Source organism: Macrotis lagotis, chromosome 2 (assembly GCF_037893015.1).
Source record: "Macrotis lagotis isolate mMagLag1 chromosome 2, bilby.v1.9.chrom.fasta, whole genome shotgun sequence".
NCBI classification, from domain to species: domain Eukaryota; kingdom Metazoa; phylum Chordata; class Mammalia; order Peramelemorphia; family Peramelidae; genus Macrotis; species Macrotis lagotis.
In genome coordinates, this window is record NC_133659.1 from 95653312 (window position 1) to 95668714 (window position 15403).

General features: G+C 33.6%; 1 protein-coding gene across 3 annotated transcripts in view; it reads right to left on the reverse strand.

Annotated features, from left to right (window-relative positions):
- DENND1B (DENN domain containing 1B) overlaps nt 1-15403 on the reverse strand; it is a 365288-nt gene that overhangs the window by 170984 nt on the left and 178901 nt on the right. For all 3 annotated transcript variants that reach the window (XM_074222288.1, XM_074222287.1, XM_074222286.1), the window contains exon 6: nt 2341-2410. In XM_074222288.1, the coding sequence (XP_074078389.1) occupies nt 2341-2410 (70 nt within the window). The remainder of the gene's footprint in view (nt 1-2340; nt 2411-15403) is intronic.

Sequence of the window (15403 nt, forward strand, 5' to 3'; positions counted from 1 at the left end):
TCTTAATTTAATTCAAAGAATTTGTTATATGATTTTTTAAAAATATAATACTACTAAGGGTAAAGGTCAGGAATTAATAACCCTTTGACTTGATTTCATCAGTACAGAAAACAATCAGGTAAAGCAATTCACTGTAACAGTATGGGTGGGTATCTTATCTACAACTAAGAGTTTTAGAGTTGTTTGAAGAAGTGAGAGTGGTAAAGTGATTTCTGCATGTCACATAACCTGTAAATGTTCACTAAAACCTGCATAAAAAGAATCAAATATTGACATTCTCAACTATCAGTGAGGGAATTATGCAATAAATTATAATTTACTGGAAATTTTAAAGTCAAGTACTCCACTTCCCTTGGAAATAGCACAATTCAATTTTGCAATTAATTTGTGATCAGAGGATTCAAACTAAGTTCAATATTAATTTAATGATATTATTTTTATTGTTTCCAAAAAAGCAAGCAAATGAAAAATCAAAATATGATGACTTTTGGCTCATCTACTGTTAGGCAATCTGAAGGCAGCTGGGTGGCTCAACAGAGAAAGCTCACTGGGTCTAGAGTCAAGAAGGTCTGAGTTCAAATGTGGCCACAGACACTTACTAGCTGAATGATCCTGGGCAAGTCACTTAATCTCCATTTGCATTAAACCACAAGAGAAGGAAATGGCAAACCATTCCAGGAACTTTGCTAAGAATAATAAAGGTCAAGAAGAGTCAGATATGACTGAAAAACAATAACCAAACAACCTCTACAAATTTCCCCACTTGGGAATTTATTAGTGCCAGAAAACAATAATTCTTTCATAGCATCCTTATCTAAAGATTAGCTATTTTACAATGTATGGATTTCTGCAAATCAATCTCTCAAATAGTTTTGTCCTCTAAAATGTACATAACTATTTGTAGGATTAATTCCTTAAGTTATTAAATAGGGAAGAGGGGCCCTAAAATATAATTATAATTTATCCTACTGACTTATTCTATAAATTATTTAAAATTGAGGAGACAGGATAAGTCAAACATTTTATTTACTCATTTATGTATTTGTTTTTAAAATTGGATTTCTGATTCTCACATCTCATCTAGGATGGAAGTGTTAGGGACTCATTCATGGGTAACTGTATCACACTACTATTGATCAGCATAGGTGTTCTGCTTTCAATTAGCATCAGTTTACCCTTCTTTAGGCAATCTAGTTACCTCCCCAGAGACTCATCACACTAATACTATATTAGTGAAATATCTGATTGGCAAAGGCTACTGAAGCTCTAAGCTCTAGCTCTTATGCAATTAATCTAGTAGCCTCAGCCTTCTCTGGGATCTGGGATTTCAAGCATGCACACCAACACATGAAATATTTTTAAAGTAATTTTAGATATCTATTTTGAGTTAAAATGCCTTGAAAAGTATTATCTAAAATCAAATCCTATAAAAGAACTACTTGCCATCTTTTTCTTTTGCTTTAGTTAAATTTACTTCAGATAACTCAAAATTATATGAGAGGGCAAAGAAAGACAGACATGAGGAAGTTTGTTGAAATTTACAAAGAGACATGAAAAAACTATTCATTGGGGAAAAACTTATCTTGGGGAAAAAAGCTAAACCTAGAAAACTAATAGCACTTCTGAAACCAATTTCTCAAATGCAAAACTGAAAAACTGTAAATATAGTTTGATGGTACAAAAGTTGCCATTTGTCACTTAAGTTCATAATTTCAGAACAGAAGACTTGAAATTTATGAATCAAAACAAGGTAAAATAAAAGTAACCATTTTTGTGCCACCATGAAAAGGAATATATTAATATGGAAAATTCATCAAAGTACTTAGTCTCCTGGCATCTGTAGCAACTTAACACAATAATTAAACTGGTTCATGTCAGAATATCCCATCAAAAATTTTACATTTTATTCAATATCAATAAAGATTCTCCTATCAGGTATTTTAATCTATGAAGATCTAATTGGTCATTGTCTTTTTTATTCGATAACTATATGAAGCATTAACAATTAAATAAGAGGTCACTGTTAATACTAATGTGATAAAAACAAATTTAATCTTTTGCTTTATGAACTGTTAATGAAAATATCAAATTTGTTGTTTTATTATGCTACAAGTAGTTTGCTTTCTTCTTAGCGGGACAAAGAATTAAAACAATATTTGACTATTCTTGAGTCAATATAATTTATCTCTAAATTCTTTCTTACTAAAAATGACAGTGAAAAGGAAAAATTTCCCTCTTTTTCCATTCAAGTGGATCAGCTAATGCTGTTCTTATTGAATCATTGTGAATATAAAACTTAATTTTAAACCCCCCCAACAAAAAAAAAAAAGGATTGCTTACCAGTTCCTTAGCCAAATAATCTGCCAACGTATTTAAAAGCTTATAGTACACCTCAAACCATGGAAGGTAGCTGAAAAAAATTAATATACAAATTAAAAAACTGAAAATTCAGGTGTCTATCAAAAAAAGATAATGTCAACATTGGTTTGAAATATTGTGACTTGAGACTCAATAAATACACTGAAGAATTAATGAATGAATATAATATTCTGCTCCAGGCATAAAATTTTTCCTAAATATGAAATATATGGATCTCTATAAATTAATTGCATGTTTTGCTACAATCTTAATTAGATTTTAATGCAATATTTATCATTACATGCCAAGTTTTCTAAAATAATTATATTCTCTGAAATTCATCAAAAAACTTTTTAAGATAAACATAAACTACTACAGCTAAAATGATTTACAAAAGTAAAATCATATTGTTTTTAATACAAAAGCTGCTTATATAAATAGGATTTTTATCTAGCAAGGTATATCTGGATTAGATCCATCATATGCACAATCAGAGTACACATTACAGTAATCTTTTTTTTTACTCCTAATTGTTTCTCTATTTTGTTCCCCAGAGACTAATTCTATGCTTTCTCTTCCTTCTTCAAGGCTCTCATATCATCCCTTCTTTCTGTCCCCCTTAGGTGAGGAGTTCATCTCTTAGATTACTAAGAAAAGAGAAGTATTGCTCATAATCTCTCTATCATGCCTTTTCTGCATTTATTCCTTAAGCTTGTTTCTTTAAATTGTATCCAATGATGATAAAAGTGATCTTTTTTGCTGAAGAAGGCTAATTAATTAATTTTTCTACATGAATCTATTCCAGCCCTACTTATTATCACCATTAGACTGATCTCACAAGTCCTGCCCTGTAATCTTGAATATCTTTCAATGTTCCTTCTCCACTAAATCCCAACACATTCATCCCCTCCAAAAAATTGACTGACATTTTTTTCTCAAACTATTATCCTCTTACTTTCTTCCCTTTTGTATCCAGATTCCTAGAAAAAGCTATTTACATACAGCACTGGCCCTGGAGTCAGGAGTACCTGAGTTTAAATCCGGCCTTAGGCACTTAATAATTACCTAGCTGTGTGGCCTTGGGCAAGCCACTTAACCCCACTGCCTTGCAAAAAATAATAAAAAAAAAGAGCTATTTACAGTTGCTTCTACTTTCTTTCTTTTCACTTATTTCTCAAACATTTACAATCTGACTTTCAAAATCATAACTCAATTAAAACTGTTCTTTTCAAACTTGCCAATGACCTCCTAAAGAGCTTATGCTATGGCTTTTTTCTCAATCCTTCCCAACTTCTCTGAATATAACCCTACCTTCTCTCAATTAAGATCTTCTTTGTCTGACTATACCTTCTCAATCATCTTTGCTGGTTCACCTTGCATTTCATGTTCATTAACTAAGGGTGTAAGTTAGGTATATCATTACCTCCCTTTCAATATTTCTATACTGTGACCTGGTGACTCCATCAACTCTTGTAAATTTAATAATCATCTTAATGCAAATTACTACTAGATCCATATATTCTAAACCCCTTGTCTCTCATAAGTCTCAGGTATATATTTCTATCATTTGCATATTTTAAACTGCAAGTACCAATTTCAACATAACCTCAGCTGAATTCTAATCCCCTAAACATATCCTAATTATTAACTTCCCTAAGTGTTTTTCTATTCACCTATATTTACACCCTTCATATAACCTTTTACCCCACTCTCCCTCAAGTTGCATATCCAATCTATTGCTAAATGCTAAACAAAAAATATTTTTAAATGCAGCAAATTATCATTGGGATTTTCTTTGCAATATTATTATTCATTTTGAAATAAAAAACTGTTCTTAATCATCATAATGTTACTAAATGAAGTAGCCAAATTCCCCACATTTTCTTGACAAGGAAACTTACAACTACTATAAAGCATTTTAAATTATTCTCATAAAAAACTATCATGTATAATAAAAATTTTTAAAAAATCAAAAAAAATTTAAAAAATTATCATGTAGTACATTAAACTCAATAACAGAATCTGAGGACATAATTTTAGTATAGCTTGCTTATTACAATGTTTCTGGCCTTTTTTTAAAAAAGGTCCATCAGTAACTTCAAAATCTCCTTCAAAATCTGTCATTTCAACCTGCAGAATATCTCTTGTAGCTATCTCCACTTGTCTAGTTACATAAAGCCTTTATCAATTCTTCCCTGGATCTCTGTAATAAGACTCCTCACTAATATTCCTCAAATCTCACTAGGTCATTCCATTAAGTACAAATCATCCAAAGTGAAATTCTTAAGTACAGGCTATAATCAAGATAATAAAAGCAGAAAGTTTTTATCTGACGAAAAAATAAGTTCCTCTGATTAACTTTTTAAAATTTCAAAAGATATATTCTATAGTATAGTCAAATGTTTCCTTGGCAATTTAATATTCCATCTCCCATCTCCAAAAATTCTACCTTGTATTTAATATATACATGTTTTGCATAGACTTATTCAATAACGTATGTACATGTTATCTCTTCTAAAAGAATTATTGATGTTTTTATTGTACTTTTTCATATCTAGAGGACTTAGGACAGTTGGTCGTTCCATTTTCAGAGAGAACCAATGACATCAAGGGGATGAGGTCCTGATTTGTACAGAAGAGTTGTACAAAGTCATCAGAGTTTAGTGACAGAAAAAAAGGAAGGAGACAGGTGATGGTACAAGCATCTTTGATGTCTGAACAATCAACACAACACCTATTTTACCCACCTTAATAAGGTTGCTGGAAAATTATTCTCATCTACCTGCCCATTCTTCACATGTTGAGGTAGACACCCCTTAAATCACGATAGAACTAACCCAACTGCTGGCCACTGTGTGGCCTCTGTGCGTGCTACAGATTTTTGGAGATACAGAGCAGGGTTTAAGAGAAGGTGGACACCACAGCAGGTGCTAAATAAATGTCTATTAATGATGAAATGAAATTCTTTCATGTTGTTAAAATTCTTACACTAAGAAAATAAGTAATTAGAATCTATTTAACAGATTTCTTTCAATGTTTTGAAGAGAAAAAGCTTCATTTTAAAAAATGAAGCAAATTATCACTGGAAATGCTTTTTTTGCAATATGACTTCAATTTGGAAAAAAACTGTTTTTTTCCTTAAGCACAGAAATGCTGGTGTTTCACTTAATGAAAGGGTTAAATCCCCCTTCCTGACAAGGAAGCTTGCAATTGTTATAAAACATTTTAAAATATTCTCTATCAATCAGCAATTTAATTCAGTAACTTAGTTTCAGGAAAAAAAAGATTTATGATGTTTAGTTTGTTAAAATTTTTCAGGCATTCATTGTTTAAAAAGTCTAACAGTTATAGTTATACTTTAAAATCTTCATTAAGGGGTTGTAATTTAGACTGAAGTAACTATATTTGAAAAACCCAGTGGTAAGAGGACCCTGAAAGAAGCTTGCAAGTGTGTCTACACCAAACTCTGCCAACCTATTCTTTGAATGACAATACAAGGACACTCTTAAGACCAATTTTCTTGTTTTTGTGAAGTTTCATTGATTGCTTAAAAGACTGAGATGGCAATCTTCATATGCTTAATTCCATGCCTACTTTTTCTCTAAAAATTTCAAGAACATCACTTTATGAAGAGCAATGATGAAAAATGTGGTATTATGCTATATTAGTTCTTATTATAACTAAATCTGCAAACAAAGTACACATGACATCAGAGTATTCCAAGTACTTAACATTTGATATTAACAAATATGAGAATGGTAAGTAATCCAATTTGGGTATTAATTGAGAAATGGACAGAAATCACACAAAATTGCTCCAAAATATATATGGGACTAAAATATTAATAATCTTAAATATCAAGTTAAGAATTAGAAGTAGGGGGCGGAGCTAAGATGGCAACAAGAAGGGATGGAGTCTTAGGAGCTCTCTGATAAATTCATCAGCTAAGGACTCTAACTAAACTTTCAAGAGACAGAACACACAAAGGGACCCAGTGAGGCAGTTCTCCTACTCAAGGTAACCTGGAAAAGAGCAGAAAGGCTCTGCTCCCCGGGGTTGGAGGGGCAGCCAGCCGGAGGGGTGGCCCGACAGAGCTAAAGAACTTCAGCCTCCCAGAGGCAGCCCCAAGGCACTGGGAGCCTCAGCTCACAGCAGCGGAGGAGTCTCCAGAGCTGCAACCCAGGAAGCACCTGGCACAAAGTGGGGAAACAGCACGGGACCTCTGCCAGAGAGAGCACTTGGAGCCCAGCCCTCAGGGCACACAGCAAGCAGCTTGGTATTTACCCAGACCTGATCCAGGAAACAGAAGCAGGCAGAGCCAGTAAGCAGGAGCCCCCAGGGCATGAGCCCATTGAGCTGAGGGAGGGGAGTAAAAAGACACTGTGAGCTCAGTCCTCTGCCCCTGGAACAGGACTCTGGGACTCTGACCACATTCAGATTCTGATCCCAGTCTAGGCCCCCCCATAGAACAGCAGGCCCCCCCACCTCAGCCCCATGGCAGAGGGGGGGTGCATGTGGTCATTCACAGACCAGGAGGGAGGACAGAGCCTCACACACTGAGACCCTTGTGGGAGTGTCCCAAAAGCTCAGGAAGCACCCCAAACGAGGCCCAGGTTGGGAAAATGAGCAAGCAAAGAAACAAAAGGAAGACCATTGAGAAATATTTTGCAAATTAGATGAAGAAGGATCAAAATACTCAGTCTGAAGATGAGGAAGCACAAGCTCCTGCATCTAGATTCCAAGAAAAACAGAAATTGGGCTCAGGCTATGACAGAGCTCAAAAAAGACTTTGAAAATCAAATGAGGGAGTTGGAAGAAAAACTGGGAAAAGAAAGGAGAGAGATGCAGGAAAAACATGAAAATGAAGTCAGCAGCTTTGTCAAGGAAATCCAAAAAAATGCTGAAGAAAATAGCATGCTAAAAACCAGCTTAGGTCAAATGGATAAAACAGTTCAAAAAGTTATTGAGGAGAAGAATGCTTTAAAAAGCAAAATTGGCCAGATGGAAAAAGAGATAAGAAAACTCTCTGAGGAGAACAAATCCTTCAGACAAAGAATAGAATTTAGGGAGATTGATGAATTTACCAGAAATCAGGAATCAATACTTTAAAACAAAAAAAATGAAAAATTAGACGAAAATGTGAAATATCTCATTGAAAAAACAACTGATATGGAAAACAGACTTAGGAAAGATAATTTAAAAATCATAGGAATACCTGAAAGTCATGATCAGGAAAAGAGCCTTGACATCATTTTCAAAGAATTACTACAGGAAAATTGCCCTGATATACTAGAAGCAGAGGGTAAAATAGAAATGGAGAGAATCCACCAATCCCCCGGAGAAAGAGATCCCCAAAAACCAACCTCTAGGAATATTATAGCCAAGTTCCAGAACTCCCAAGTCAAAGAGAAAATATTACAAGCAGCCAGAAGGACACAGTTCAAATATCGTGGAGATGCAGTCAGGATCACACAGGACTTAGCAGCAACTACATTGGAAGCTCGTAGGGCTTGGAATACAATATACCGGAAGGCAAAAGAGCTTAGAATGCAGCCAAGAATGAACTACCCAGCAAGGCTGAATGTCCTCTTCCAGGGAAAAAGTTGGACTTTCAATGAACCAGGGGAATTTCAAATGTTCCTGTTGGAATGGCCAGAGGTGAACAAAAGGTTTGATCTTCAGATACAGGACTCAGGTGAAGCAAGGAGATTGGAGGAGAGGGGGGAAATATGAGGGACTTAATGAGGATGAACTGCATGTATAGAAAAATGATACTGATAATATTCATATGACCCATCTCAGTTAATAGAGCAGGTAGAGGGAGCTTTTATAGGTGAAGCACAGGAGAAAGCTGGTGTAAAAATGGAGTCAATAGAAAAAAAGGGAAATGGAATGGGAGAAAGAAAAAGGAGAGGGGGAATAGTCCAAGATATTTCATATAAGATTTTTTTTTATTACAATGAGCTATTGCAATGATATGGAAGTGGGGAGGCAAGGGGGAATGAGGGAAACTTTGCTCTCATCAGAGATGACTAGGAGAGGAAACAGCATATATACTCAATGGGGTATAGACATCTGGAGTAAGAAGGAGGGGGGAGCAGGGGGAAGGGGTGGGGATGTGAATAAAGGAGGAGAGGATGGACCATGGGGGGAGAGTGGCCAGGTATAACACATTTTCTTTCTTACTTCTTGCAAGGGGCTGGGATTGGAAGGCCTGCCCAGGACCACAGGGCCAGCTGGATTCTGGGCCTAAGGGGTGGTATGGGGGCTCAGGGTTTCTTGGCCCCGGGACCAGGGATCTGTCTGCTGTGCCACTCAGCTACCTACAGCAGAGTCATAGTGAAAAGAGAGAGAAAATAGAGTACATGGTAGTGGAGAAATAAGAAAGGAGGGAGTTGCAATCAGCAATGGCAACGGTGGAAAAATATGGAAATAACTTTTGTGATGAACTTATCATAAAGAATGAGATCCATCCATGACAGAGTTTTTGGTGTTGGAACAAAGACTCAAGCACATGTTTTGTTATTATTATTTGGGGGAGGGTGCAGGGCAAGTGGGGTTGGATGGCCTACCTGGGGCCACATAGTAGGGTGATCTTTGGGTGTCTGAGGCCGGATTTGGACCCAGGTGCTCCTGGCTCAAGGTCCAATGCTCTGTCTGCCACCCAGCCACCCCTACTATTATTACTATTTTATTTTATTTTGGGTCCTTTTTTTCTTTCTTTTTTTTGGTTTTTGCAGGGCAGTGGGGATCGGGTGGCTTGCATGTCACACGGCTGGGTGATTGTTGGGTTTATGAGGCTGGATATGGACTCGGGTGCTCGTGGCTCCAGGGCTGGTGCTTCGTCCATTGCGCCACCTGGCCATACCTACAATTATTACTATTATTTTTTTTATTTTAACTTTTTCTCTCCCCTTTACTTTTTTTCGCCCAAGCAAGTCTATCTATACTCATGGGGGAGGAGGGTTGTTTTGTTTACTTGTAAACAAGAATATTTTATTAATGTAAAAAAACATTTGTACAAAATGAGAATAAAAAATAAATAAAAAAAAAAGAATTAGAAGTAAGGGCAGCTAGGTGGCGCAGTGGATAGAGCACTGGCCCTGGAGTCAGGAGTACCTGAGTTCAAATCTGACCTCAGACACTTAATAATTACCTAGCTGTGTGGCCTTGGGCAAGCCATTTAACCCCATTGCCTTGCAAAAAAAAAGAAAAGAAGAAGAAGTAATAGGATGGTGTCATTCTTATACAATGAAAATAATTAGGAAAATGATAAGGATATGCTTAATTTCTCTTAATGAATTCAAATCAGCCATCCAAGGTAAATTATCTTCTCAGGTATTAAGAGAACAAGTTATGATGTAATTGTAGAACCATTCTAAGTAGCATGTGAAAGATCTGGGAGAATTTTAAGAGGTTAAGAATCAGAGAAAGGTAAATGGTCTTATCTGAAAAAAGTAGCAAATTATACATAAGAAAATTTTAAAATAGTGAGCTTCAGTTCAATGAATAGGAAAATTCTAGTAATACCTAATGCTTAAAACAAATGTTAAACTTTTACATTTTTTATAATTTCATGAGTAAAATAAAGACTGCATTATCAAGTGGTAAGCCAGTTGGTGATGAAGCTTTTCCTCCTTAGCATGGTCTTGATTTCTCAACTGGAGAGTCAAGTCATCTGTTGAGAGAGAAGAGGATGGTAACGAATGCCGATGCTTGAGTAGAGATAGGGACTGGAATAGCAGGCAAGGAATGGTATAAGAAAGTCAATAAGAAATACAGAAAAGGATCACAATGCAGCAGGGATGGTCCAATAAAAGTTACATAAAATGAATTTACATGGGACTTTATCAGTACTAATCTATGTTGTTGTCCAAAGAATTCTTTCAGTGATAGGAAGTAAGAATTCTACCCATTTCTTCATACCAGCTGGCTAGAATTCCCACCCAATCAATAAATCAATAAGTATGCATTAAATCCCTCCTATGGGTCAGACAATGCTCTAGGGAACACAAATGCAATTCATGAAAAAAAATCTCTATTTGTGAAGTACATTTATTAGTGGCGAAACAGTGCACATATAAAAAAATGTGTGTGTGTGTGTGTGTGTGTGTGTGTGTGTGTGTGTGTGTATACGAAATAAACATAGAGTAATTGTAAATAGAAGATAACAAAATAAAAGGCATTTTTTTGAGTTAGGACTCAAAGGGTGAGTCAATTTGGCAACAAAGTAAATAAGAGTACTAGGCCTGAAATCAAGAAAACTCATCTTCCTAAGTTCAAATATGGCCTCAGACACTTACTGACTTTATTTGCCTCGGTTTATTTGTAAACAGAGCTGGAGAAGAAAATGCCAAACTACTCCAGTATCTTTGCCAAGAAAATCCAAATGGGGCAGCTAGGTGACACAGTGGATAAAGCACTGGCCCTGGAGTCAGGATGAACTGAATTTAAATCTGGCCTCAGACATTTTATAATTACCTAGGTGTGATCTAGGGCAAATCACTTAACCCTATTGCCTTGCAAAAAAAAAAAATCTGAATGGAGTCACAAAGAGTTGGACATGACTGAAACATCTGAATAATAACAAAATTATCTATCATTTATCCATAAGGAAAAATTTATCTATCTATTATTTACTCATAGGAAAAAAAATTATTAAGGGTTTCCCATTTTCAATGTACTAGGTTCATGGACTAAGGATATAAAGGAAAAAGGAAGTATTAGCCTTGTGTTCAGACACAGGTTAACATTTCATTAAACATTTTATTATAATTCTATGTCTATGTCATTTTCCCTAAGTGAACGTAAGCTTTGGGAGGCAGTTCTCCAATTTGTCCTTTTAATAGTTATAGCACTTGTATAGTGTTTGAACAGTGAACTCCTAATAAATGTTTGCCTCAAGTTAAATAAAAATGGATATTCTAAAGGTAATTTTGTATTTTTATCCTTGATAAAGCTTGTTTTGGGTTTTTTTTTTAAGTCAACCTTTTAGTAATGAACCTCTCCTTCCTCAATTTAGCAAAAATAGTACTACAAATTCTTAGTACTTTCTGGAATTTTCATTTAACAACTTGTTAGAGATTATTGAACATACAACAAAACCTAAAGGGAAATTTCACATTAAATATATAAAATACTTGATATTCTATAGAAAGACCTAAAGTGAAATTCTACCTATATTAAGCATAAAATACTTGAAATTCTAACTACAGGAACTATAGAAATAAAACTACAAAACATTCTTTACAGAAATAAAAAGACCTAAATAATTAAATAAATATTACTTGTTCATGGATAAGCTTTACCAAGGCAAGAAAAATGACAATATCATGTAAATTAATTTAATTATCCATTTTCAAAACACTTGAGCTTTAAAAAGGCAACAGTTCTCAATAGTTATTAGCAAAAATACTCCAATCTGCTAAGAATTAAGAAGTGCACATTAATGCAACACTGAAGTCATATTGGATTGACAAAGTTAACCAAAAATATGAAAAATAACAAGTATAGGACAGGCTAAAGAAAACCAGATTTTTGACACACTGTTGGAAGTACTATGTATTGAGCCAGCCATTTTGGAAACAATTTAGAAATATATTCCCAAAAGTTAAAAAACTGCATAACCTTTGACCCAGTGATACAATTACTAGGGCTATATATCAGAGATTTTAAAAGAACAACAAAAAGGGGGAAAAAAAAACTTATGTGTCCAAATTATTTTAGTAGTTATTTTTTTTCCCATGGTAAAAATCCGTAACCATAAGGTCTACCCAACAGCTGGGAAATGGTTGAACAAATTATGGTGGATGAATATAATATTGTGATTTAAGGGTAAATGAAAGGGAGAAATTCAGAATTTTCAGAAACCTGGGAAGACATGTATAGAGCTGATTCAGAATGAAGTAAGCAGAACCAAGACTACAATTTACACAATAACAATAAGGTAAAGACAACTTAGAAACACAGGAACTCTGAATAATGCAAAGACTAACCAAAATTCCACAGGACTTTTGATGAAGAATGCTACCCATCACCTAACAAAATCATAATATAGATTCAGAATGTAGAATAAGACATATATGGCTTACAACCTAATCAATATATAGAATGTGTTTTGTTTGGCTATGCATATTTATAGAAAAGTTTTGCTTTCCTTTATTTTCAAATTAAAGGGGAAGAGAAATCAACTTTTATTCACTGAAAATAATTTACCTTTTAAAATACCTAATGTGACAAAAACAAACTGAGGTGTTGTGGAAGGTATTTATGGAGGAGGGTTGAAAGTTCCTCCCTTAGAAAAAAACAATTAAACCAAAGGGCTTTTTTGCATGTAGTGACATAAAACAGTTTTAGATTCAAAATATCTTCCCTGAACACTAAATGTAAATTTTCTACATACAGAAGTTGTAATGTTATTTTTGAGCTGAAGGAAGTCAATTTAAACGTTAATTTTCTTTAAGATATTAGAGGTACTGTGGTATAATAAATGGGACTGGATATGCACATTCAGGAAATCTGAATTTATTTCCCAATTTTGGCAAACAGTAGATAGGCAGTCATATAAATAATCACTGAACTTCTCTACTCTTCAAGAAATTTTCATACGTTAAGTTATATAGACTTAAAGTTAATAACTTTATAGTTAAGTTGTCATCTGTATGGATGGAAAGAGTTCCTATAACTTTGACAAATTAATATAGAAAAAAACAATCAATTTTTAATACACACTGGTTTAGAAACTGTCAGACTGATTAAGGTTTTAAATTAAGGCTGAAAAAAACCTACTTAAAGTATGACTACTCAAATTCAGGGAAGGCCTTCTCATTCTGGTTAATTTAAAAGCTTTCACAATGAAGCAAAAGTATTTTTTAAAACTGAAACATAAAGAGCAGTGATTTAATAAAAATGAAATGACTGCATGAACAACTAAAAGTTATGACTTCGTTAGAAAAAAAAGATAAAATGAATACATCATAACCAACAATTTTTAAATACTAGGAGGGACATATTCTATGTGCTTCCTTATAAGATAAATTTCTTCATATAGTTTAAGAACCACAAGGCAAAAGAAAGACTTGTACTCAAAGTCACTGGTCAATTTTAATACCATAAGAAAGCATCCAGGTCACTGAGGTTTCCATTATAACTTTGATAAAAGCTTTACATTCATGAATCAAAGGTTAAATAAAGGAAAGGAAATGTTTTCTGATGAATAGTCAAGTAACCACTAATAGTCTTAAACTATCAGCAGGAATCTAACTTATAGTAATCAAATAAAACTAAGGAAACTGCCTTTCTGTAGCCGAATATCTAATGTCTACAGGCTCCTTTTCTGTCTGGAAAACTAACAAAAAAGTAAACCTGAAACATTCTGCTTATAAGAGATTTGTCTAAAGGAAGGGTACAAAACTACAAATTTAAGTTATGTGTAAAAAAAAGAATTTTAACCTACAAAATTTTAATGTTAAATTTAAATTTAATTATTTAACCTACAAATTTTAACTTACAAAAACTTTCTATATAAATCTATGTTCCCGTTCATACCAGTTAATTTGGTGTTATAGGTGGTTATTTTATAGATGTAAAATTATATAAACAAAGAAAATATTTTGTAATTTATATAAGCAAGAAAACAAAAGTTAGAGTTTTACAGTAAAATAAATATTATATATACATATATGCATATATTATATGTATACACACACAAAATGGAGAAGTTGACTTCTAAAGTCCCTTCTAGATCAAAAATCTGAGATCCACAGGAAAAGCTAAATAAAATGTACCTCTAAAATGAAGTAGAATTTGTGGTGGAAAAATCAACAGTCATATACTACAAAATTATCCCTTAACATAATAAAAAAAAATTGGTATAGTAATGAGAATGAACCAGAATTAAAGGAAACAGCTATTCAGAAACCATTTCATTCTTACTGTCCCATAAAACAAAAACAAAATAAGAAAACATTGAAGATAATAACAAATTTTGCGGTTCTTTTATCCTTACCAAATTTTTTCCACTGGTTTTATGGGCTAAGCATTTTTTTTAATTCAAAAATTTAATACTATAAAGAAGTTCAATAAACTTATTTTTAAGCTTAATCTTTTTCTAAAACAATAAATGCTTATAAATATATTTTTTTGTCATTAAGGCTGACTTAAAAAAACTCTTTAAAATAATTTAATTCCTTTAATTAACTGAATTTTTTAAAAAACAGAAAATTCATAATATTTTTCTCTTTCTGTAAACTTAGTAGATCCTCAAATATTAATGTAACCACTAAAGAGATTCATGGTATTTTAGTGTTCTTTGGAGGGAAATTAAAACTATTACAAGAAAAAATTTATATAATTTATAAATCTTCAGAGTTTACAAATAAAATCTGCATTCAAACCTATCTGGATTCAATTAACATAAGGTAAATAAGCCTGAATGGTAGAAACTAGTACAGAATCACAAAATAATTTTAAAGAACAAATGCTTCATTATCCCTATTTACATAAAAGTTGTTAAATTTTTAAGAAACTTTGTTTTTTGGGGTTTTTTTTTTTTTTGTTTTTAGGTTTTTGCAAGGCAATGGGGTTAAGTGGCTTGCCCAAGGCCACACAGCTAGGTAATTAAGTGTCTGAGGCCACATTTGAACTCAGGTACTCCTGACTCCAGGGCTGGTGCTCTATCCACTGTGCTAACTAGCTGCCCTAAGAAACTTTGTTATAGGAAACAATCAACTGGAGATGTATAGTTTTAAAGAAATAAGAAACTTTATCCTTTAAGATATATTTCATGCTGAATGATCAAAGATATTTAGTAAATTGCCAAAGGGAAATTATCTAGTAGTGTTACAAGTAGCATCTCAAAACAAGAAATATCGGACTCCAATTCTAATATTTTCTCTACTGCATCATCTTAGTGCTGTAAAGCTTGGAATATGAAAGTTTGAATTTATTATATACTTAAAAGCAAACTGTGGATGACAGAGATTTGCATTTTCATGTGCAATTCTCCTTTGATGTTTTACTTCACATACATATATACATATATATG